The sequence below is a fragment of the Cryptomeria japonica genome, chromosome 5 (assembly GCF_030272615.1).
Source record: "Cryptomeria japonica chromosome 5, Sugi_1.0, whole genome shotgun sequence".
Taxonomy (NCBI): domain Eukaryota; kingdom Viridiplantae; phylum Streptophyta; class Pinopsida; order Cupressales; family Cupressaceae; genus Cryptomeria; species Cryptomeria japonica.
This window is the reverse complement of record NC_081409.1, coordinates 262,194,631-262,221,327: the sequence shown is the minus strand read 5'-3', so window position 1 is coordinate 262,221,327 and position 26,697 is coordinate 262,194,631. Positions and strand designations below refer to the sequence as shown.

At 36.3% G+C, this 26,697-nt stretch overlaps 1 protein-coding gene across 5 annotated transcripts in view; it reads right to left on the bottom strand.

The window, feature by feature from the left end:
* Positions 1–26,697, bottom strand: part of LOC131058346 (ion channel CASTOR) — a 117,797-nt gene that overhangs the window by 6,895 nt on the left and 84,205 nt on the right. For 2 of the 5 annotated variants that reach the window (XM_057992227.2, XM_057992220.2), the window contains exons 8-9: positions 15,608–15,706; positions 15,447–15,545 (exon numbers count right to left, since the gene is read on the bottom strand). The exons of 1 other annotated variant lie outside the window; for it this stretch is intronic. In XM_057992227.2, coding sequence (XP_057848210.2) covers positions 15,447–15,545; positions 15,608–15,706 — 198 coding nt within the window. The remainder of the gene's footprint in view (positions 1–15,446; positions 15,546–15,607; positions 15,707–26,697) is intronic. 2 more of the 5 variants (XM_057992240.2, XM_057992235.2) reach the window with 2 other exon arrangements.

Here is a 26,697-nt window from a genome sequence, read left to right as displayed (position 1 = left end):
TTCGTTTGAGCTTTTAATGCATAATAAGGGGCTATAATGCTGATTTTTTTAAAAAATTTATTCCATTGTAGTGTTGTTAATTTGTAATGTTTTTCATTTTGGGTTCATACAAAATGGCTGGAAGTTCTAGTTTGGTTGTCCAAAATCAAGAGAATTCTGTTAAATTTGATGCAGCATAGCAGCCTCTTCGATGACATACAACAATGATTCAACAAATTCATAGTGGTGGGAGTTTTGTTTGGTTTTGTAGCCAATGTGGAAAAGAGCATAAGAGCTCATATTTTCCAGTGAAAGCTCACTTATACACTATCCTTTTACAAGGAATTGAAGTTTGTCTGCAGCCAAATAAAAAAGAGTTGCCAACGAAACAAATATTGGTTAATATTAAAGAACAATAGGATGTTGACAAGGCAAATGATAAATCAAAGGCTCTTGCAGATCCTCCTGCCAAGATAAGCTTGCAAAAACCTCCTAGTAGCTTCTCACAACCAACTGGCCCACAGCCTTTCATACCAATACCACCATACTCTGAAGAAAAGAATGTTTCAATTTCGTGAAGAAGAGGCCCATTGGACAAGGCAGTCAAAAATGAAGTGAGAGGTTGTAGATCAAAGCATTGCTCATTGCATTTATGGCAATGGGCTTCCTTTCAACATTGTTAAATCACTTTATTGGTGGGGTATGGTGAAGACCCTTTGCAATACACCTCCTCTTGATCATGGTGTGAACCACATAATTGGCAAAGGAGAAACTTTCAATAGAGACATATTTGAGAGTAATCAAGGATACATGCCCAAAACATGTGTATCCATCATTTCAAATGGATGGAAAGATTGCGAAAATAGACCATTGATCAATGTTATAGCAATGTCCCCATACATGGATGATGTTTTTGAAAGTAGTGGATTGTGAGGGGCAAGTAAAAGATGCAAGTTTCAGTACCGATATCCTCATAGAATCTGTTGAAATGGTGGAGCATGAAAATGTTGTCCAAGTCATAACGAACAACGCTAAAATTTGTAGGGCAACTAGGTCTATGGTGAAGGCTATATATAGTCACATTTTTTTGGAGACCATGTGCAGTCCACTCACTCAGTTTGATATTGCAAAAGATTGGCACACAAATTGATTGGGTTACACAAATCTACATAGAGGGCGAAGAGATATAAATTTTTGTGACTGTTCATTATATGTCACAAGCCATATTCAAGACCTTCTTCAAGTTGGAATTGTTGAAGGTAATTTCAATTTATTTTTTAATTTTTATTTTATATCGTTGATATGCGACGTGTATTTTTTTATACCATGTGAGGTTGCCCAAACACAATTTGCATCTCACACAATGGTCATAGGATGACTTGTGGGTTAAATTTATTAAGGCATGGACTCCATGATGGAGAAAACAAGAGCAATAATAGAAGCCAAGGAACATGGCCCAACCAAAACATTTTTCAAAATTGTGCAAAAGATTATTGTTGACTGTTGGAACAAAATAACCATCCCCTTACATCTCTTAGCATTTTCTTTGTCACCAAAGTATTATAGAAAAGAGGTACTTTCATAGCCAAGGAGGGTGCCACCATATATAAATGGGGAGGTTGTTGTTGGCTATAAGGCTGCATTAGAAAGATATTTCAAATGAAAAAATCCAAAGTATTGTTTTGAGTGAGTTTAGTAACTTCATAGCTTCAAAAAATTATGATGTTTCCGCTCTTCTAGACAAATATAGGAAAGTTTTGATGGGTCGTGGTATCTACATGGTCAAAGCTCCATTTACTTGCAGCCTCTTGCAATTAAAATCCTCTCCCAAGTATGTATTTTTTTTTTTTCTCATTTTTCATTTGATGTTATCATGCTGTAAATTATATTTTATTATAATATAATTTTAATATTTATGTTTTAAGTTTTGAATTGTAAATTAAATACTAAATGTTGTATGCAAACTCAACAGGTTGCAAGTTCTTCAGCTGAGCGGAATTGGAGTACATACTCCATCCACTTGGTCAAGCACAACCATTTGGGTGCAAAAAATGCAAAGGATTTGGTCTATATACACTCCAACCTTCATCTCTTGTCACATAAGAAACCTCAATACAATGAGAGTGTGACGAAGAATTGGGATCTGACCCGAGTGTGCTGATTTAGATGCTACAGTTGCATAATTTGCCGAAGTCTCTATAAATGAGGCAGTTTTTGCACTTGACACAACTAGTGGGAGTGGCAAACCAATTGGTTGTGGTTCAAATGAAATTGAACCAAATGCTGATGTTGACCTTGATGCTTCTGATGAAGAAGAGTATGAATATTAAATATTGATTGTAATTTGAATTTTTATTGTATAATAACAATTTGAGAGTTGAATATTTTCATTTTTGCAAATTATGAATATGGGGTATTTAAATATTCTATTTATTGGCAATTATGAGTATCACTATTCTTATAGCTTATAATTTTGAACATACAATATATATTTCCATACCTGTGCCCAAGGGAAAAAAATTACCGTATTGCCATACCAAGTTCCGATACCCGCAGTTGTAACTGAACCAGAAACTTAAATTTTTTAATTGGAATTTAAATTTTCGTAAGACTTCTCCCATGTATGTTTTCTCATCTCAAGATAACCTCCACGAGTAGTCATTAGTCTATTGTCATTTTACATATATGTATGTATGTATGTATTTCCATACCCGTATCCAAGGGAAAAAATTACCGTACTGCCATAATATACCTGAACCCATACCTGAACTGAAAACCTAGATTTTTAATTAGAATTTTGGTTTTGGAAAATTATCTCGTGTGTTTTCTCATCTCAAGATAACCTCCATGGGCAGTCATTACTCGATTGTCATTTTTTTTTATATTTTGGTAATAACTACAAGGCAAGTAGACCTGCTTAGAATCACAACACCTCTAAGAATTTGTTGGTAGGGGCAGGAAAAATAAACTTAATCCACCACTTTGGCCTTTTCACCCTCTAGCCTCTTTTCCACTAGAAAAGATTTTAGAGCATGTACTGCCTTATAAGTCATCCCTATCATACAATTCATCGTACATGTGTTAAATAATGCAAAAAATTGTTTAGGCATGAGTTCATTTTAGGCTGCTTTCACCACTTAATTATCACCAATACTAAGTTTGCTGAAAGAGCACATAGATTTGTCAAAAAACCAAAAAAAGAGCACATAGAAAGCAAGATATTTTGATAAAAACAATAACATAAATTGATGTTCAAAAGAGGTTACATATCACAAAATCCCTGTAAAGGAGGAAAATCTGCTCTTTAACACAGTAGAAACCAAAATCACTAACAAGAAAGTATTACATATTAAGAGACACGTTATCAGTTTGCGAAGGCAGAGAAAACATCACATCACAATCAGCCCTTTGGGAAAACATCAAGGCATATTTTTGTGTTCATGAGAAGGCAGGTTTAAATGTTATGTTTCCCAGGCAAGTTGTAGGTCATTTTTTGGTCTCTGCATCTTCTTTTTATTGGTATAGATTCCACGAGGTAGGAATCCTGAGAGGAATGGTTTCTGTGAATTCTGTCACTAATTGTCACTGAGTTGGCATGCCCCTTGCTGAAGTTGAACTAGATTGACAATTTGTCTACTTTAGTTCCATGCAAGGAACTTTGACGTATCTGTTTCAGCAAGGCATTTTCAGCTTTTTTGTTGGAAAGAAGTTGGTTGCTCAATCACCTTGGTTCTGGTATAAAGCAGTGGATATTTTTCTCTTAACAGATTTATAGAAAATTTGACGCTTAAGGCAGTATTAGAAGATGGCGTCTTAAGAGGATGGCATCAATTTCGTTTTGAAATTTTTCTATTCAATATGAGAGAGGAGTGGTACACAGAGTTGGAATATTCCCACATCAGCTCCCTTTCAATTTGTCAAGATTAAATCAGGAAAAAAACTGGGAAAAAATCATGTTAGAGTTAGAGTTAAGATTAGGCAAAAAAACAGGTTAGCTTAGGGATAGGGAAAAATAAAAAAAGTATTGCCACAGAAATGAAAAAGACCCAGAAACCCTAAAAAAGTTAGTCAAACTTGAAAAAATCACCAAAAAAATTGCACAATATGATTTAATCACAAAATCTATGCACAATCCCAAGATCTTTCTTTGAGGCTCTTCTTTTTTTCTCTCTTATATGTCCTGAATGGCTTATAGCATAGCAGCAAAAATCGTTTGGCGGAAAAATTGGCAAACCAAAAGTATAAGATTTTTTGAAAAAATTAAGAAAAATTCAGGAAAAATCGGATTTTAGAAAAATCATTAAAAAATTGTAGAAAATTAGACAAAAACTACTTTTTTTAAAACTTAGGGGCATTTTCGTAGCATAGAGCTATAGAGAGCAAATAAAATAGAGTTAACCCATGAGTTGTAGAAAATATATTTTTGTTGTTTATATTCGTATTGCTGATTACATAGGCAAATATTCAGTTAACTTTTTAAAAGGGCAGTCACAGATACACCAAATAGTTGTCTAAGTATGAGATCAAATATTTGCTAATTCTATGAAGTAATTGAGATAAAAACTTATCAGACAGTGATCCAGCTACTGTTAGGAATTTAGTAAAAGTGGAAGCCATTTTGAAGTGATCCAAGACTTTCATTGGGATTGAAGCAAGGAGTTTTCTAGGGGTGATTCAATATTTGAGAAATCCTATCAAATCATATTCCATAATTGCAATGCTTTATATTCCCTAATGCCAATTGCTAAGTCCTTTATATGGGGTAGAATTCAACAAAAGGCATTTGTTTAATTGAAGTAAAAGATTAGCAAGTCACTGATTTTGGCAACACCTAGCTTGCAACTACTATTTTAGGTGGAGACAAATGTTAATTATTATGTGTTGGAGGCTGTTTTATTACAAGTATGTAAGCTTGTTTGTTGTCATTCAAATTTATTTCATGGAGCACTTTGGATATATTGCTCATATAATGAATTGTATGTCTTTGTCTAAGCAAAAATTAAATATATCAATTATAAATTATAAATCATATATCTGTATCTTTATCTATATCTATTTATTATACATTATATATGTCTTGGACGTTTAGTGTCATGGTAGAAACACTTCGTTGGTGAGGTAGCCACCAAGGTTCAAACCCTCACTGGGCCACTGAGCTTGCAAGCCTTGTGCCTTCATTGGGCCGTTGGGCCCACGAGTTTGAACAAGTGAAGTGTGGGGAATGATGGCCCCCTAGAAATGGCCTCGTGGGAAGAGATCCTCCGTAAGTGGTCTCTCTAGGCTTGAACTAGGCTAAAACCCTGAGTTTCCTAAATCAAAAAATATATATTATTTATTATATAAAAAATTAAATATGTACATTATAAATTTTACATTATTTTTAATTTAAAGTTTGTTATATAACTATTAATATATATTAGTAGTCAATAATAGTTTATATTTTAAAACTACTTTATAGTATTAATTATAAACTATAGGGGTTCACTCCTTCCCCCTCAAAGTGCCATATATAATAGTGCATAATAGTTATAATTTTAAAGTTAGTGTATAAGATTAATTATATACTTGTTCATATCAAAATCCATGGGGCAAGGTATGTAGAGAGCTCGAGTCATACCAAAGCCGCGATTTAGAGCAGATTTGCCAATTGATTTGACACTATCTCATATGCCTCCCATGATAGGATGATTGAAGCCCTTTCAAATTCAATTGATGATTGCCATTTCTCCTCTATTTAGAGTTTTTCAGAAGTTACAAAGAAAACTAAGGGACAAAACAACAAATTATTTCCACATTGATTCTGCACTGACTTTGATTCTGTCTTGGAATTGGCCCTATTTTTTGAGCAATTTGGTAATTTCAAGAGATTTTCTAGTGTTTTGCGAGTGTTTGCAATGATTTTTTTCATTTTTTTGCTGTTTTTTGCAGGTTTTAACATGATAATTTAAACGCAAAAATCGATGAAAATTGGATTAACAAACTGTTCATGAATCGGGATTTTTTCGAGGAATAAGTTGGCTGGCTCCACAATTCACAATTCATCAGTTATAATCGTGATTTTTTTGCAGATTATTGTTTCTTTGGTTTATAGACTAACATAAGCAATATTGGATCTCAAAATGAATTTGCTTCATTGTTTTCATTGCAAACAAAAACGTCGTTGTAACTAATTCCATTGATGGGGTTGATTGGTACTTCTGTGCCACTAATATCATCTAAGGGGAAAGTACTAGCTGGTGGATATAATGTATGATGAGCAGCCATTGATAATGCATAGAGATAGATCAAAATATGTCTCTACTTCCCAACTCATTGGTTCATCATCATTCAAATTAATTAGTGTTTCATTATAGTTGGGGTTCATATGAATATGTCATACCGTTTGCAAAATTGAATTGGTCGGAATCTTATATTCCCTTATTTTGAATGGTGGAACCTTTTCCCACTTCTGGGGATTAGGTCTAGTCACAAGACTAATCATTGAATTTTTTTGAAGGAATCTAAGGCATTAGAATCCAAAAGATGCTCGTTCAAATATAGTATGTCATCTAAAAACTGCAATATGAAATAGTTGAACTCATATAACTCATACACACTCTACTTTCTAAGATGTTGCAAAATGAAAGTTTTGACATTATGAGAAAGAAAGTTCATCCTCATTCAAAAGCCTAACTTTAAACATAAGCAGATACTAAACAAAATTCAGTTCAAAAACATATTAATGAACATATTCCTAGTGCAAGTTGTCAATAGAAGAACCCGGCCTATTGCTACATTGCTACCTGGTCCGCCCTTAATAAAGTTTTAACCTAGGTCAGCCATCAAGGAAATATTATTATTTTTAAATTGGACATCTAAGTTCATTTATATAAGCCATGGAAATGTTGTATCCTGTATGTATGGCGGGGGCATGAAAACTCATCAAATTGGTGAGTACTCGCCGAGTTCCTTGCAAAACAAGTTTGAGCTTTTGGTGAGTACTCGCCAATTTTTTGGCAAATACTCACCAAAAACTTTGTGACTCCAACAAAAAAACTTGCCAATCGCATTAAAAATGTGAAACATGACCCAAAAAAAAAGTGAAAAAAAATAGTCAAAAAAGTCATGATTTTTCCCTATAAATGCATTAATGCCCTTTACACTTCCTCACACAACACTTGGAGAGCAAATATGTAATTTCTCCCTTAAGTGATAAAATTATGAAAATGGTGTACGACAAGAAGTTTTGTGTGGTTTCAAAGGCATTAATTAGGCTTGGTGGTGGGGGTGTTGCCCCTCAAACCCGCCCAATATCGCAACAAGGAATGTGCCAAAGTGTTGTCCTTGGATCCCATGAGGGGACATTGCCTTTCACCCCCACTGTTAGCATTGACCTACATCCCGATTAGGGGTGTTTCCCCTCAACCCCATTGGGGGTGTTGCCACCAAACCCCCACAAAAGGTGCTACCCCTCAACCCTGCTAGGGGCATTGCCCCCAAACCCTCATGAGGGATGCTACCCCTCAACCCTAGGTCTTCACTCCTAGACCCCCATTAGTTATTGGGATCTCTTCTCTTTTAATAAATTTGATTACAGTGAGGGGATTGGAGTGGAGACCAGGATCGATAACTTCAATAATTATCTTTGTCACTATTACAATATCATTGTTCAATGATGAAGTATCATATTATCAATATCAAAGATCAAATGTCATTATTATTATAAAATACAATAGAACCTTCATCCTTACGCAAGAGCAGAAGACAACAAATTGGAGGAGGCCATTAATTTGGTCAATTGAGAGCCACAAACACATCCTTCAATGTCAAGCAAAGAGCTGCAATGGAGTGCAAAGATTAAAACCTCTCCCCAAGTTTTCACTAGACTACGGAAGAGGAAGATGTAAAATGTTGTAATATACAATTTATGAATTATAATGATGATTCTCAAAGGCAATCATCATAAATTCATAATGGTTGCCAGCTCACTATTGTATCACCATTTCTTATGACGATGTGATTTTGTACTCAATTTGTATTCAACTGAATCAAAATTAATAGAAAACACTTTTGTACTCATTTATGGACTCATTGGATATATTTTGTCTTTGAATTTTCCAAAAAAAATGTTTTCTTAAAGAATTTTAAGCAGTTTTTTAAGTTGCCGAGTCACAAATTGTGTCTGCTGTGTTTTTGCCAAATCTAAGTCTGCCAACTATGATTTTTACCTCATATATAGGATTTTCACATCTTGAATAAGAACACAATTGCTGCCTAGGATAATTGACATTTAATCTGTCCCCTCCCTTTATTCTTTTCCAATGCAATCTAATGCTTTCTATGTCACGCAACATTGATTACACTTATGCTCATACTTATATGCATCTCAACCTTCCCAGCTCTTTCCAAACATTTCCCAATGAGGACAAAATTTTAAGTTTTGACTAATGCAGTATACCTCAGAAAATTGTTAGTACAATTATTGATTCCATTGAAGTTGTCCATCGATGGGTTTCTTCCTCACAAATCAACATGTTGATAATTATAGAGCCATCTAAAAAACTTGTGTTTTCTTTGAGCAACAATTTACATTTAGTTTTGATTCTTGATTACCCAAAGTCATCACACTGTAAGATGCAAAACTATGTTCTTTGTGTCAAGAGGGATTGAGTTCTTCATCATCCTCCATAAATCTCCTAAGGTTTTTTGGTGCACCCTCTTACCTTTGGCATAAACTGTCTCAATCTATATCACCCAACCTCTTGACAACTAAACTTATCTGGAGACATATATGAAAATAGAGTGGCAGAAAAGTTGATGATCATTAAATGCATTAGGCCAACGTCCACAAACATGGCATGGATCAATGGCCTACAGAAATTATGGTGGTTTCAATGATATTACTTGATTTTTGTACCTTCCATGTCCTAACACTAAATATGTTCATGATATCAGAACAAATCTGTGATCCAAATTATTAAAAGGACATTATGATAGGTCACAAATTTGCTATATTTTTTTTATGCATCTTTTAGCAACACACCCTTCTGCATTGACCTATCTTAGAGCTAGAGGTTATCAGACAGTGAACTACATATTTACTCTGGGCTATTATTAAGAAGGCTATTCAAATTTGTTGAAATTTAGAAAGGCTTTTTATTTCCATGCTCTACGAAATCCATGAGATTCAATGAAACCTCCATTCAAATTGCCCTTGCAAATATAAATAATAGTCTACAAGTACATATAAAGCCAATGGCAAGTAGTGCTGAAGAACATATTAATCAGGAGAAATGCATAAGTCAATTCGTCCATAAAGTTCAATATCTTAAAGAAAACCAATTGCCTATCCAAACTTGTCTTAACAGCATGTTGATTGCCTCCACCTTCTACAGCGGAGTCATCAAAGCCTCACAAACAGGACAGAAGCTATTGAACAACTGCTTAGTACCAATAAAGCCAGGAAGAAACTTGCTACTACAATCTAGTGCAACAAACATCAGCTAACAACAAAAAGGACAATGAACTGCAAGTACCTAGCAGTGGCTGATTATGAGTTCCAAATGAAACTGGCTGGCCACCCTTTGTATTAAATAAGAAGACGCTACAGTAGGGTGGAGCTGGAATGCTCAGCCATTCATCAGAAGAAATGTGGCACCTCACAATCCTCACGCCTCCAAGTGACACTGCTCACCTGCTTATGCCAGCCACTGAAGATATGTCTTATTTCCTCTATCATTACTGTTATACTAGTACTACTGAATGCTATCTTTATAGGTATCTAATTTACCCTAGGATTCTCTACATCTCTGATGTTCTCTAGCTGGACTCTCCCTCTTTTATGGGATTTATGCATCCATCTAAGTGTTCACATCCTGATGAACTAACTCTGGGATTTATTTAACTTTTAAATAATGAATTTACTCTTCACCAAAATAAAGGTTTCTGATTTAGTTCTACGTCACTTATTGATTGAGATTTTGTGTTGCAATGTGATGCCTCAGTTGGTATTCACCAGGATCATGACACCCTATGAGATGGTGATTCGTCACTCCAAAAGGACAAGGTGTATTTCTAACTTCATCAAAGGCACCACAAGCAAAAAACAGGCGGCTCCACCTTCCCCAACACTATTTTGGATCTATATAGACAAGTTGAAGCAGTTGGTAAGGGACACTAAACAGGTAAATGATAGTTGTATACTTCATCAAATTGTTGATTTACAGACTTTGTTCGCAAATAATGTGACCTTTCTAGCCTCTCCCACTGATTTGTAGAGAGAGATGATGAAGTCCTTCTATCATCCTCTGCTTTTCCCAAAATCCAAGGGGGCGCCCAATTTAAATCACTACTAACTGCAGTTATCAGAGATATCATTTACAAGGCCTTCCTTTCATTTGAGGTAAAATCCTCAGTTGAGGCTATAAGGGATAGCCTAAAGAAACATTATGATGTCAGAACTTTTAGATCTATTTTCAAGATAGCAGGCCCACGTTACTTTGCAGCATTTTATATTAAACCCAATGTTCTATATCATTGAGACTTCAACGCTTAGTCTTGGGCCTTGGCCATATTGATTGAACAGGAATAGAGATGGAATCCAAACTGCCATACTCCAACATAAGATTAGACACAAGCAAACCATTCCTCCATGCATTACCCAAGCAGAGTTTGCTGCCCAAACATACTAGTTTAATTTTTACTTTTACTAATTTCTTATTTACGTGGGGATTATAAAGGGCATGGTAGGTATCCTTTCTTGGAGCTATGCTCTTTGTAAACTTCCTTCTTGAATGCAACAAAGTTGCTAGTTATGGTGGTTTAAAACAGACCCCTTGCTACTTTAGTCTATAGACAATGTGTATTTTGATTGACCACCTTCTCCACATTGAATTTTAAAGATGTAATTCATCTTCTTCCCACAAAAGACAAGATTAACACCATGATCGAACAGGATATTTAGAAGCTTTTCCTTGCTACATCTACCAAGCTTGCTAAGACCCAAGTTGACTTTCTATTCACAGCATTTTCTTTATTCAAACAGAATGAACATGACTTCTATTCAGAGTATTTTCTTAATTCAAACAGGATGATTGTTCATCTTAATTATCGATGCCACCATTGGCTACATGGGCTCAAGTTCCCTCTTGGCCAGCTCATGGTGAATCCTCATCAATTGAGCATTAAAATTCTCTATCACAGCCTGTTATATCTACTCCCTCCAGGAGATGGAGATTAAGAAAAAATTTATGCTAGCATGCATATTTGTTTTGGAATCAAGGTAACTAATACTGACTATTCAGGGATTCAGAGGGTGCCATGTTCTGCAGATATTCCAAAGAAAGATATCTGGCCTTATTTGTTGATGAGGTGGCTACTTTTATTACCTTACTAGGTTAATTTCTCTTTGTTCCATCACATCTCATCAAGCACAAGCATGAAGCAATCTGCAACCAAAACTGATATGCATGGAGATAGTAATAGACATATCAAGTATTGACGGTAATAAACATATCAAATAGTGTTCTCTCGCCGAAACTACATATAAATCCAATCCATCCTTAAAGGACCATACAGGTGAGATAGGTTGAAGCTGCTTGACCTCACATAACACTCAAACAATGACTCTGGATGATTATGCAAACAGAGCCCAACATGACCTCTTTCAGTCATTCATGAACATCCCATAATTTCTTTATTCACTAAGCTATTCCTTTCTTTCAATTAGAGAATCCCATTTGACCTGTTTTGGCAATATATGGACATTAATAAAATTTCATTCATCAAAACCCATTCCTTTCTTTAAATAGGAATGTTACTACTCATTCTACACCATTCTCTTCTTGGATAAAATGCATTCCATGACATTCACATGATTGAAAGAAGGAATTGACTTATTCTCTCTTTCACTCTTCATGAATGATGTGGAGGTTGTTTCAATTTTGCTGATGGTTTTTATTGTGGGAGAAGGATATCTTCTCCGAATCAAATTTTTGAACATGCTGAAATCTGGAACGGCTAGCTTCTCTTGTTCTATCAGGTAGGTAACCTCGTCCTTGTTTCTAACTTCTGTTCCAGCTTCCCTTCATGATTTCCTCCAATGTTACAATGTATCAGTATATTTGCTGATTCTGTCAGAAAAGCCTATATTATTATATATTTAAGCTCTATACTTATTGTACTTGGACATGGGAGAATTGCCAATGTTGATCTCCTTTTTTGTTGGATACATGGCCTCATGTATGAAATTTTTAAATGGTTTTGGATGAGGTATAGAAATAGCAAGGATAAATCCCTTTCGAGTATAAAGCCACTGTCCAGCTGAACATATCAAACCAAGCATATCAGTGGTTTTGTATGGAGTATAAACATGGTTTTGGTTATTGAATATAGGACTGGTTTTATGCTGAGTATGTGGGTACTTTTGGGTTAGTTACATTTTAAAGCCAAGCAGATGGCTGCTTTTGGACAGAGTATAAAGCCAGTTTCCATCTGAGCATATCAAACAAAGTGGTATTGGGTAAAGTATAAAAGTAATTTATTTAAATGTAGGATTTGTTTTAGGCCAAGTATGTGGCTGGTTTTGGGTTAGTTACATGGATGGTTTTGGCTAATTTGAAGGTTTATTTTGTTCATAGTCAACCCCTTAAAAAGTGTAAGCTAATTCCACATATTTGGTATGATAGTTCTATGCTCTTCAATCAGCTGATGTATGTCCATTCCCATTACATCATAGGTTAGAACTTAGAAATATTAATAATAAGGCTGAATTCGACACAATATAGTGAATTTCTCTTTCACACACTCCTGTATGATTCAAAACATTCCACAGCATTTTTCAGCTGATGTTATCTTCCAAAAGGAAATACATTACAACTATGGTTTGAATTACTTCTGATGGTATATTTCAGAACTATATTTACTGGTTAAATGCATAGATTTACACACTAGTTGCTGGATAGCACACATGTTATGGAAACATCATTAGCCATACTGTAAGATGGTGATTGCAGCATTATGAACATAAAAGAAAGGTGGAATTTGTTAATTTTAAAATATCAAGGAATGTTCACCCTAAGCTTCTGAGTGTAAGAACCTGCATACCTAATGTACAAACACTACTTACAATATTGGCAAGCATTACTCATGCACATGGTTGATATGCATAATAGCCTACACAAATGTCAGGACATCTAAATACATGTCAATAACTAAATCTTCTTTATGGAGCCATTCTGTCAGAGGTGTGAAAACTGCATAGGCAATGGAAAAAACTCTAGTGCAGAATAAGAAATGAAATAATGCTGGTTGGTACGAACCTTGTTGTACTCTCTTACTCTTGTGGTAAGGCGACTCAAAGGCACTAAGGATAACCATCATGTGCCCATGGAATTATAGTGTGATGTATGGATCAACGAGTAAGCTACAAATTCTAACCGTTGTAAGGTATAGCCATGAATATTTAGTGAAACTGATCGTAAGAGTAGATTCCTTGGTGACAGGTTTGTAACAGTAAATACTCCCTCAAAACAGTATAAATATGTGGTGTCATAATACAAAGCTTAATCGTAACATATCCCTTGTTGATTGTATAGATTTGTATAGCATGCTAGCCATTTAATGCCATTTTTTAATTTTTATCTTGATGAGTTTTGACTACAAGTGGGGGAAGTCATAAAGAGTTTATGTCTACTCCCAGCAATTTCCAGTCTCAGTGACCATTTTGGTCACTTGAAAACATTGCTCTCTCAGTCTCTTCGTGGCTCAAGGGTCTCTTGTACATAGTCCAGGTTTACGATGTTTTTAGATGCCTATATATATTTTTCATTTAAGTTTTCCTGAATAAAGATAATAATATTAATCTATATTAGCAAGTCTGGTTGTTAATTGGAATAGGTTCAATCTGTAAATCAATGGGGATCTTGTGAGAAAGAACCATGTTCAGATCCCCAAATGGCATCTTAACATACAATATTGTCTAATAATTGCATCCATATCTGAATGTGGCATAACCCAATGACAAAGCAAGGTGCAACTCCTTGATATGTTTGAAATGCAAATACCCCTAAGCAGTGGTTAAGAAGGGAATAGTTTAACAATTAAAAAAAAAAGCAGGTTTGGCTATATTTGGCAACTGACAGGCACATGTTTAGACCAATTAGTCTTAACAGTCCCTTAAATACATATGCAGGTACATCTCAAACCACCATAGTGATAATCTGCTTAAAGGGCTGAGAAGCTATGATAATGTCTAACATCAAACAGTATCTAGATAACTTTTTGTAAGATAGCAATTTCTTTCGTAGCAGCTACCTTTGTCAAAATCATATAATACAGATCTGTGGCTAGAAACATTATTCCTTAGAGATAACCTATAGAAGTGCAGTCTTAGGTATATGTGTGGTCAAAATATTCATTGCTTGAACTAGGCAAACTCTTCAATAGAAAATGACAAGTGTTCCAAAAAGGTCAGTAGCAATGCATGAACAATAGATTGGTGTATTTCACATTCCGCTTTTGGATATTAACGATGATAGCTGTCAAAGATGTATTTTGTAGAAACGAATTCCTCTTATTTCATCAAATTATAGGATTTAGAAAATTGTAAATAGTTATTTCAATGTCTAATATTGAAAAATGTATATTAAACTCAATGTACAAAATGTTTAATCGTGTCCTTTTTTCAATATCAAGTTTCTGGTAAAATCAAGAATTTCGGACATCATTTCTTTTAGACTAGTGCTTGATTTTTTATCGTACAGTAACAATTACTTCTGTCATCACAAAGAAATCTTTCTTCTTTTGGTTTCTTATCACAAAAGCTACCACTGTTCAGTTATTTTTATGCTTAATGACATTTTTCTCGAGGCACAATTTGCAGAAATGGATGTAACTCGGTTAGGCATTATACATTCTTTCTTTGTGCATTTTACAGGATTTCTGAGTCTGAAGATCAATATGACCCTTCATCGCATCATATTGCACAATAATGGATGTTATCAATGCAATCTGCAAGATCTTTTAGTAGAGCCTTAACAACTATTACTTTCTCTACGTTTACTTGCAAGGCTGAAACCAATTTAACCTTTAGAATAGCCACAGTGTAACTAATTATGATTGATGATCATGACAACTGTTTATACTTGATGGTTATGGTTCATAAGGAAGCTTGTCTGATTTCAGAAATGTCTCCGTAAGTTTCACATTGTGTAAAATTTTGTTAAATACTCTGAAAAAATCTGCCTATAGGATCACGTGCTATCTGTTAACAATTGATAGAGAATACCAATAATTCATGCATGTCTATGAATCAGTTTCCCATATAGAGGTGAGTCTTGTATTCAAAGTTCCTTGGTGAGTGCCAAAAATACCAACAACAATGCAAAACAGACTCAGATTAAAACATCAGCGAAAACCCTGCAGTGGAGTGTATGTCATGTAGCAAGCTGCCAATTCTCACTATTGGCAACTCGATACCAATCACCTACCATAATCATATCATCAATATCACGTCGCCAACCGCAGACAAGGATCCTCTCTGGAAACTTCTGAGGGCAAACAACTTCGGGAATGAACCCTCTCCGCACCTGCAACATGGCAGGAAAGGGTAAGCAGAGCAAATTCAGGGGTCCAGAAAGCAAGTACTCACCAAAACCATATCATCAATGTCCCGCCGCCATCCACAAAGTAGAATCTTCTGGGGCTTTCTTGGTGGTCGAGTGATATCTACCAACTGTGTATTCCTAACCTGAATCACCAATACCTTTGTAAGCTATACATGTGCCCCTTCTCAATCTTTGAGAATGGGAAACAACATCCTGATGCATGAAAAAACCAAGGAAGATTCATTCACAGGTGTAACAACAAATCAACCATTCTGGGAAGATTCCTCATTGATGCAAATCAACCCTTTCAGAGGATTTACATGTGTGACATCAAATAAAAACAATCTGTTTGTAACAGTTTACACTCTCAAAAGTATATACAAATGTTTCCTCTTTAAACATGCTATTGCAGCAAGCTCAATGCAATTAAAACAAATATAACTTCAGTTAAAATCCATACATAAGTACACCTTGCAGGCACAATTCCCTGAAATCGGAAAATTCTCATTTAGCCATAAATAACAATTTTATGACCATAAAAAAAACATTGTTACCTATTTGCAACAAAGTAAACATAAGATGTGTTTTATTAATATTTGCAATGTAGAAAGCTATTGACAATTTCAGCATATTAGGAAAGCTCAAATTCATATTATATTATACAAGTCTAAAAATACAATAGAAAAATAGCTGACAAAAAACTCAGTAAAATGTAAAATTCTACAACTATACAAGTCAAGAAGAGTTTTTCCCAATTCTCAAATTGAAGAGGAATGAAAATGCCCATACCAAAAATAAGCAAGACAAGTTTCTAACTTAGGTTTGACTCTTGAATCATGTTAATGGTGGATGCTAGATACCATTCACAAATCAAGAAACTGCTCACTATAGTAGTTTATCTCATATAAGAAACCATGAGGGCCGTTATATTGATATGAATGAGATAATATGATTGAAAACTACAAATTTTTTATCTTTTCAATAGATTCAGAATTAGGATGTATATAGTTATGTGTTGTGCTTGGGGTGCCTTGCAACCATACAAATAAAGACCAAAGCCACCCAATCCCATCTCCCACACTAGTTATATAATAAATCAAACTCCAAAGGAGTTAATTACAATATCCTTTCTGTCTCTTGGAGACTATTATTACTTTCTAAAACATACAGACAAGAGTTGGGACTGTCGTTAAGATTATCATTCAGTGACAAAGATCTGCCATGGAAAAATACATTGCATGGAATCTAAAGGATATAGTTTCTGCCAGGTATTGATTCAAGTTCTTCTATCCCTGTTGTCATAATGTGGCAATACGGCTACCACTGGAAACCCCATCAAAATCATCAGGATCAATAGTCAAGCCATAAGATATATCTTTGATCTGCATTAACAAATAATGTTGCACCAATAGGATACAAACAACTAAAAACTGCTACTAAATAGTTTAACAACAAACAAAAAGTACTGATAAAGTTGTGATTCATTACAAAGAAACATAGTAGAATTAATCACTTCAATAACACCAGACAGTCACTATCCCAAAAGAGATGATAATTCTATGGTGGAAAGGTCCCAGTATGTTAGCCTGTTAGGATGTTAGTAATCATACTTTCCATTACAGACACTTCCACCAATCCTTCATGTGATCTAATATTCTGCTAAAATGAATATGGATGATTCCCTAATGATGGTATCTAGTGTAATTTTCTTATTGTTTATAAGATCAATTTCATTTATTCAGTACCTTCTTCTCTATTATTGTTTATTAAATCATTTTCATTTATTCAGTACCTTCTTTTCTGTATATTTTCTCAGATATTTAAAAATGTTGAAGAATTGCCAAGAACAACCTTTGTCATTTATTAAACAACTCTTAATACATTTCATTATAGCCTATAAAGCAAATAGCAAATTTACCAATGAATCCATGGTACCTGGAGTATAGTCAACAGTTCAATATAATTAATGTTGATGTTATAGCCTTACATACTTGGTGATTCGATCATTTAGATTTAACTATACTTCTTACTCTAGCCGATTTATGATATGCATATTTGTGATTGCTAATCGGTTCTGTTAATGAACAAAGCTATTTTCGTTTATGGCTCACCACCAAAGTTACCCGGGGACACGTCCCCGACCTGAAAACCCCCGTCCCCGTCCCAGGGACATTTCGGGGACTTGGGGACGGCCAAGGGGCGTTTCCCCCCGTCCCCAAATTGCCCTGTTTTTTGAGGGGACGTCCCCGAAACGGGGGGTCGCCTACCCTAGCTCTGGGGGACGTCCGTACGTCCCAGGGACGGCTGGGGATGGCTGGGACGTCCCCAATCCGTCCCGGGGACGACTAGATGTCCCCCATTCTAAGGCCCTTAAAAAATATTAAAAAAATTTAAAAAGTTGTATTTTCAATTTTTTATTTAAATTTTCTAATATAGGCCCCTTATTAATTCGAATTGTTATTAAAAATAAAAAAAATTAAAAGATAACATTAATTAAATTTTAAATTTATTAATTTAATTCATAATTTTGACAATGAAACTATATGGCAGCAGTGTAGCCTTTGGGCATTTTGACACAGAGATTAGAAAATCGCCAAACTCGACGAGTCAATAGAAAAATAACACCCAGTGCCTTTATTAAAGAATAAGTTTTTTTGGCCTCGCGGGGCGCTGCCCCTCGACCCCGCCCTGTATCATGACAGGGAGCGCACAAGGGGCGCTGCCCCCAAACCCCCGTTGAAAAATATGGGGGGAAACTGCATCAATAGAAGTAGGGAAAATTTAACCTCCGAGTCTATTGATATGCATATTGACAATGTGAATGAATTGAAATTCTGATTTATGAATGCATAATTGCATATTGTCTATTGAGTATTAACAATGTTGTATATTCGGAATTTAAATTCTAAAACGTTTTCAACTTTTCATAGTATCATACACATGCTATATCCATGTTTTATTGTTTTCATATGAATATAATGTATGTATGAATGCTTTATCCATGTTTTCATATGAACATTTAGAATTTTGAAATGTTCCTATATATTTTAAATTTTTCCTATATTTTATATAGCCGTCCCCCGCCGTCCCCAAATTTGGCAAAAAAATTTGCCGTCCCAGAAACGTGTCCCACCATCCCCTGCCGTCCCTGTCCCGGAAACTTGGGGTAACTTTGCTCACCACCCTTATTGAAAGAATATGATATTTCTTGAGGAGTTGTATCTCCCTGAGGAGAGACGACTCTCTTCCATGTATATATATATATATATCAAGAAAGGAAGATAGCAAAACATAGATATTCACTCAACATACAAAGAAATAATGGCAACCCGTGTTTGTTCTAATTCTGTCGATTCAAATATTAATATAGCAGATTGGGTAATTGTATTGGGTCTGATAATATATCAAGCAGATCGACTGTCAAAGATTGACAACAGACAGATCAATAACACATCGAAGAAACACTCAGCAGTTTGTATAACATTCAAAGCAGATCGGATATCACAGAAGACAAAATGATATTTGCTGTGATCTGAGTGAATGGTCTGCAAGGTGCGATACGATTAGGTGATCTATGCTGTTCTTGGAAATACGTTACCTGTGGCAAAACAACATGGTATCAGAGCGGGTTCTCTACCAGGCCTTGAAAGATCCCTGATGGATCTCTTTTACCAATCTGCTGTAATTTTTATTTATTTAAATTGATTTTTCCTGCTTATTAATATTTTCTTTCAGAAATAGACAGAAGTTGCAGAAGGGTTGAATTCTTTTTGTATTTTGATGATTTTTCAACAAGTAAATAATGAAGTACAAGTACATGAACAAAGTACTGAAAATGAAGTTCATATACAGCCAAAACAAATTCGATTCAAGGCAGATTTATGAATATAAAATCAAATATTTGACCAGATGAAGATTTCCAATAATTTCAGGAAGATTACAATCAGGAATAATTCCAACCTGGATGCTGAAAGAGTAACATAACTAGGAATGAAGTTGTGGCAAGATTCCAGCCCTCCAAGTGCTGCACGTGGGAAGGAAAGTGGCTGCCAGGTACAGCCGTATGGTTGCCAAGTACACCCAACTGGTTAGAAACCCCAAACCCCACGCTGAACTCTGTCAGAATTGCTGAACCTCCAGAAAGAATGCCGTACAATCTCCAAGATGCTAATAGCTGCAAACAAATCCAAACCACTGTATTGGGGGCTACGTCCCAAACAGGCAAGGCATTGGGGTTGGCGTCCCAGATGCTGAAAAGCTCTTCCAGAGCCAAATCTCAAATCCAAGATGTAAAATGTGTAAAAGATAATCATAGAATGAAGCTCCTATCCCCTTATAACCCCTCTCAATTGCAAATCGAACCTTAATTGTCTCCAAGTGGCGTGGTCTAGTGGAAATGTTATAATTTCTTATTTTAAAGTGGTCATGTTACTAGAAAATGACCTTTTTCCCCATAGACAGAAATCCGCTCACTGAATTGCCCTGAGACCAAAGAGAAAGATTTAAAGAATTTCAAGATCTTTCCAACGAGCTATCACACAATAGGATGCGCATCCAGATGAGACCAAAAATCCCCTTATTACTCCAAAATGGCTAACAACTTAGCCTTATTTAATTATTAAACGCTAACTTAGGAAATATTAAAAATATAACCCAAATAGCCACAAAATGCCCAACTGACATTACAAACCCTAAAATCATCCTGTCACCTGTCTGTGACTGAAGTCGGAAATCAAGGATTCACTGGTAGTCTCATCCCTAAAATCTAGGGATGTTCCTAAAATTTAGGAAACAAGCCCAATCTCTTTGAAACTGAAACCATCTAAAAGGTCATGAATAACCTCATGACTGGCAACTGTCACGACCTCCTAAAATTTAGGGATACCCCCTAAAATCTAGGAACTGCTCCAAACTGGCTCCAAACTGCCTGTAAAGCCAAAATCCAATCACTATATGCACTGAATGAGTCCCAATCAACCTCTGCTAGCCTACGAGACTCCAATGATAGGCCAACTCCTCCGTCTCCGATGTCCACTCTAGAAAGGGGACATGACAGGCCTGTATTCGAAAATGGAGAAACATATCAGAGAGTGTATTCGAGTAAGAGGAGGAAGAATAATAATATAGTGGAAATAGTGGACAATTAAATCATAATGCCAGAATTCACTGAAATTGTGAAAATCGTTTTGTACCTTGTTTTGGGCTGCCATCAAACTTTCATACATCAGTAAACCACATTCCTATAAGCTGGTGCTGATCATTATTCAGACAGACGGAGAATATATATTCTATTCTGCTAGCCATTTATATCGCTGGACATATTGATGTAGACATAAGAACATACAAAGTAATTATCCTTCCAGCTCGCGTCTAGTTATGGGGACCCTCCCTGAGAAGAATCGCATAGGCTATAGATATGGAGAAGATGGTAGTGTTATGTTTGTGCGGTTTGATGCGAGGATAACAAGTCTCGATTTCATTAGTTTGAATGCACATTGAGTGAATAGAGATTATATATTATATTGATTCTTGTGTCAGAGTACCATGGATGCTGTTGTCAATAGAAAGATAAATCAATGTTCCTGATCATCTGTAACTATGGACAGATTTATGAGCAACTTATATCACATATAAGGAGTCTTATAACAAATTAGTAGTGAGGACTGTATTATTGCCAGTGCTGATATATGTCTTCCTGGAGTCGGGTGGTGCTGAATAAAGACAGGAGTCTGAAGATTTAGGAAGAATTGATTCTGTTCCTGAGACTCATGTGGCGGATAGTAGAGTCAGTCAACAGGCCGGTGTTTCGACAAGCATTATGTCGATCTATTCTGATCTTATATTTTTCATTCTTTGTTGAATGCTGGAGTATTCGGGTTGACATGAAGAGGAATTGGAATCCATTGAGGACAAGGGAGATCTTAAGAGAAACCATGGACAAAGGGAAGTGATAGTAATTATGCAATTACAAAAGTCAACCCTCATCCGCCATAGTCGGGGATTTGGCTCTCATTGTATCGAGCACTTGAAGAGATTCTGATTTAAACGAGATAAGTATTTCATAATGTTCATGAATTTTCTGTGTGGCTATTAATTCATGCAATTATATTGGAACAGTGATCCTCGCGTGCTTCTAACATTGGTATTTCTCTTCGAGATAGTTTAGTTCTATAAACTATTATTAATTTCTTTGAGATGCTTTCAAGACGGACCAAGAAGCATAAGAGATTGCATTCAAGGAAGGAAGAACTTGATGCTTGCTGCCATGAGACTGAGTTGGTGGCTGAAGTCGTTTCTTTGAAGAGGAGGAAATAACATTCAAAGGGAGCAGACTGCGAGGGGATTTTGTTCTAAATCTCAGGATGGTCATATTCCTGTCTGGTCTAGGGCTCGATCTTATGACAGTAGGTCCATGGTGGTCCTGGATCTAGCACTTCCGACCGTATGTGGATCATACCAAATGATGGGAGTCTCTTGGAACAAGATATCTTCCATGATTGGGACCGTGTGAGCAAGGTATGCTTATTTGATAGAGGGAGCAGCTAAGAGGGTGTGCTTTGGTTGACATCCGAGGATCTTGATCATATTGGTTCAGAGGGAGTGGACCATGTTGAGATGGTTTCTCTAGTGATCAGTCGGAGGACTTTGATTCATGGGATGGAGTCCCATTTATGTAGGCTGGAGGGCCTTTATGCTGACTCCTAGGTCATGATATTCTTGAATAGATGGATACTTGGTGAGCTTGGGACTTGCCAAGTGTGATGCAGACTCCAACCTAGTATTTCATAATAGGTCAAAGCATGTGGAAATCCAATATCACTATATCAGAGATATGGGGCATAGGAATGCTATTCAGTTTAGATACATTAGCACTAATGAGCAAACGGCTGACATTCTCACCAAGCCTCTCTCAAGGATAAAGTTTGAGTACTTTCAAGATAAGCTTGGTATGATGGAGAATGAAACCCTAGCTGAGATGGGTTTCAACATCATTGATTTATTTATATTTTATACTAATGCATTCTTCTCTTTTAGAGAGAAGTTCAAAGTGTAATCTCTTGCTAATGCATTTCTCTTTGGGAGAGATTTGAGGTGAAAGCCCTTATTTCCACCCTCTGGGATGAGCCATGGTGGATCCACCCTCTGATATGGGTCATGGTGGATGTCGTGTGTGACGCCATGACAACATCATGTGAGAGAGTCCGTGATGATTTTTCTTGTACCTGCATGTTTATCCTCTGGATGAGCCATGGTGAATATCATTGTGGGTGACGATCTCACAATGATGAACACTTGTGCATCTTACCATTATTATGAGGTGACGATCTCACAATAATGGTTGATATCTCGTGAGGTGATATCTATGGATATGCCATAATGGTGGATATCATGTGAGCTGATATCTATGGATAAGCCATAATGGTGGATATTGTTAGACAATTCAAATAACCGGAAGACAACTAAGAGGGGGGGGTGAATCAGTTGTCACCAGATTACCAGAACCTTAAGCAATTAAAACTTTAATACCAAAACCCAAAAGATCAATACCGAAATGCATAAACCAAATACTAAAATAGCAGTTATTCCAATTAAGAATAAACAACAATAAGAGAATAAATACCATCCAGATGACACCAAGACTTGTACGTGGAAAACCCAGTAAAGGGAAAAACCACAGTGGGAAGCCTACCCACAGTCAGATAATACTTCTGCAGTAAGTATGTCAATTACAATTGAAGGGCCTGCACTTTCAGGAAGGCCAACAGCCTAGAGCGCACTGCTCATCACAAAAGGAGTCTCGCTGACTACATAGAAATCCAGACTACAATCCGAAGGAAAGAATGGACTGCAAATATAGAATCTCCTATGCCTGAGTACAGTTTCGGTTAAGCTCAATACCGAAGGACTAAATCCTCTTACATAAACCCAGCTCGATCACCAATGATCGACCAAATCCTCTGCCTAAATGATTATTACATTATTCGCTCCTATTACATTCCATATCCCTTACATATATTCCATACCATGATCTACAATGAGATCTTACATCATATATATACAAACCCTCGACCATAAACAATAAGGTCGGCCACCAGACAATAAAACAATTACATAATTACAAAACATGTCGGCCTGAGACCAAACAAATAATATCCAACCCATATGACATCCTGGAAACACATCGAGAAGTCCAATCCACATGTTACATTAAGCCGGTCCATAACCTAGATAATACCATGACCCAATATAGGTCCACACTTGCTAAAGCAATGATCCCAACCAACTAAGTCTCGAACATGATCACCACCAGCATCCTAAATCTCCAATAGAAGCTGCACCAACACCACTTATGCATATCATCAAAGATCTTCAACAAAGCTCTGTCGGTGAAACCCTCGCCAGAACAACAAACCAAACTTACCAGTATACAGGATAGCATCCGATCACCAGATCAAAACCAACTGACTGAATATGAATCTAAGTAGCATGAATAAGCCAATTCCATAACCCAAACATAGTCCGCGGAGCATACCGAATCATGATGATCCAATCCAACCAAAAACCAAACAACCTACCAGGACCAGAAGGATACCAGTAAAGCAACCAAAACAGCTAGTGTTGACATCAATGACAAAACATCAATGCAACACATAATCGATTCCTCCAAATGGCCAACAATCTCCCCCTTTGGCATTGATGGCAACACTAGATGTGAAAAGCATCCAAGTGCCAAGAAATGCCAAACAAGTCTCCCCCAATGGAAGACAGCCAACAATCTCCCATACCAAGATATAGCAATGAAGTTTTGAAACAAAGACCAAACTCCCCCTGTGAATGATATCTCTATAAAGCTCTATTTTTCACATATATCTCTCCCCCTTTGACATCAATGCCAAGAATCTAACAAAAATATCAAAGCAAAAACTAAAACCACTAAATCCAAAATATCCAGAATGAATAATATCTCTGATAATATCCACTAAAACAAAAACAAACACAAAAATATCAAAGCAAAAACAAAAACCACTAAAACAATATCCAGAATGAATGATATCTCTAATAATGCATATCGGACTGATGCCAAATAACATCAATCAGTTCTCTACCGAAGGGGCAGAAACCCCTAATCTGTCTCTTAGGTACTCAAATGATTCTTTAGACAAAGGTTTAGTGAAAATATCTACAATCTTCTCTTTAGTGTTCACATAAACCAGTCTAACCTCATTTTCTTCTACCTTCTCCTTCAAAAAGTTATACTTGATAGATATGTGCTTTGTCTTAGAGTGAAATATCGGATTCTTTGATATGTCTATACCAACAGAGTTATCACAGTGAATAACTAGCGGTCCAATGCAATGCACTTTAATATCCTTCAACATTTGCTTCATCCATAGAACTTGTGTACAGTTCATAGCAGCAGCAACATACTTAGCTCCAGCAGTAGATAAAGAAGTATGTGATTGTTTCTTGCTGATCCATGAAACCAACTTCTTTCCAAGAAAGAAAGCTCCACCGGAAGTACTTTTCCGGTCCTCAACATCACCTGCCCAATCTGCATCTGTATATGCACATAAAGTAAAGTCATCATCCTTAGGGTACTTGTTGTGACGTATTCACACATCGCCCCATTGCAAATGGGGACCCCTACTTTTTTTGGCTTTCTGGGGTTTGTTTCTAGGTCTTTTCGGGTTTTGTCTATTAGCCTTTGCATGCTGAGTGTTGCCAAAGGGATCACTAAGAGAGCGGGCTCTATTTTAGCTAAAGGTGAGTCAGTGGATGCTCCAGGTTAGGGTCATCTTTGAAAGTCTTCCTTAGGACAAAGTTTTTCTCTTGTTGCTAATTGTGTCTTGTTTGAGTTTGAGGAAGTCAATAAAGCTTGGTGAGTGAATATCCTCTTTGAAGGTCTGAGTTAGGTCAAGTTGGTGAGTGATGAAGTCTGGAATGTCATCTTGATCTTCAAATGTCCTGAAATTTGGCTAAGTTTGGAATGTCATCCTGTTCCTGAAATTTGACTAAGTCTGGAAAATTGAAGAATCCTCCAAAAACTAGATTTTGCATTATAACTCCTGGAGGTCCAAAACCACTCTCAAACATCCTGACAGTATATATGGAATATAACTTAAAGTATAAGCTCTTATACTTAAACGTTATTTTCCATATATGAATCCTGACAGAGAGACCAAAATGTCAAATTTCGCTCCTAACCCTTCCAAAGGGTCCAAAGAGATTTCAATTTCGCTCCTGACCCTTCCAAAGGGTCCAGAGCGAAAATCTCCATAAGACATTCTACTTTGACTCAAACTTAGAACTAACTCATTCCCAGGCATTATTGAGGGCAAAACACTTGTTTGGATGAAGAAATGTGAGAAATGAAGTCAAGATTTGAGCCTAAATGTGAGTTTTGCTCCTAACCCTTCCAAAGGGTCCAGAGCAAAATTCTCCCTAGACACTATTTTCTCCCTTGTTTGGGCTAACATCCTTGTTCCTTGGACATGGTTGGGGTAAATTGGTCATGTTCTTGCCTAAGGAAGTGATTGAAAATATTGAAAAGTGAGGGTTTTGTCCAAGAATGGGAATTTTGCTCCAAACCCTTCCAAAGGGTCCAGAGCAAAATTCTTCATAAACCTCATTTTCTCCCTTGTTTAGACCAACATTCTAGTTCCTTGGACATATTTGGAAGTGGATTAACATGTCTTTGCCTTTTGAAGTGATGGGATGTAAAAATGTGAAGGATTTTGTCCTAAAACTAGAATTTTGCTCCTAACCCTTCCAGAGGGTCTAGAGCGAAATTCTTGGAAACTCATATTTTCTTCTTGGAGATGGTCAAATTCTTGAGTTTTGTGGCATGGTTGGAAAGACTTTGATGTGTTCTTGCCTTTGAAAATTGGGTTGAGGCGACGGAGTAGTCAGAATCAACCCAAAGTAGGAATTTCGCTCCTAACCCTTCCAAAGGGTCTAGAGCGAAAATCCTTATAACTCTCATCTGCTTCCTTGTTTTGGCTAGGCATTGGAGTCCAAGGCATGTTGGAGGGTAGATTGGTATATTTTTGCCTTGAGAGGTATTTGGACGCATTGAAAGATGAAGATTTTGCCTAGAACGAGAATTTTGCTCCTGACCCTTCCAAAGGGTCCA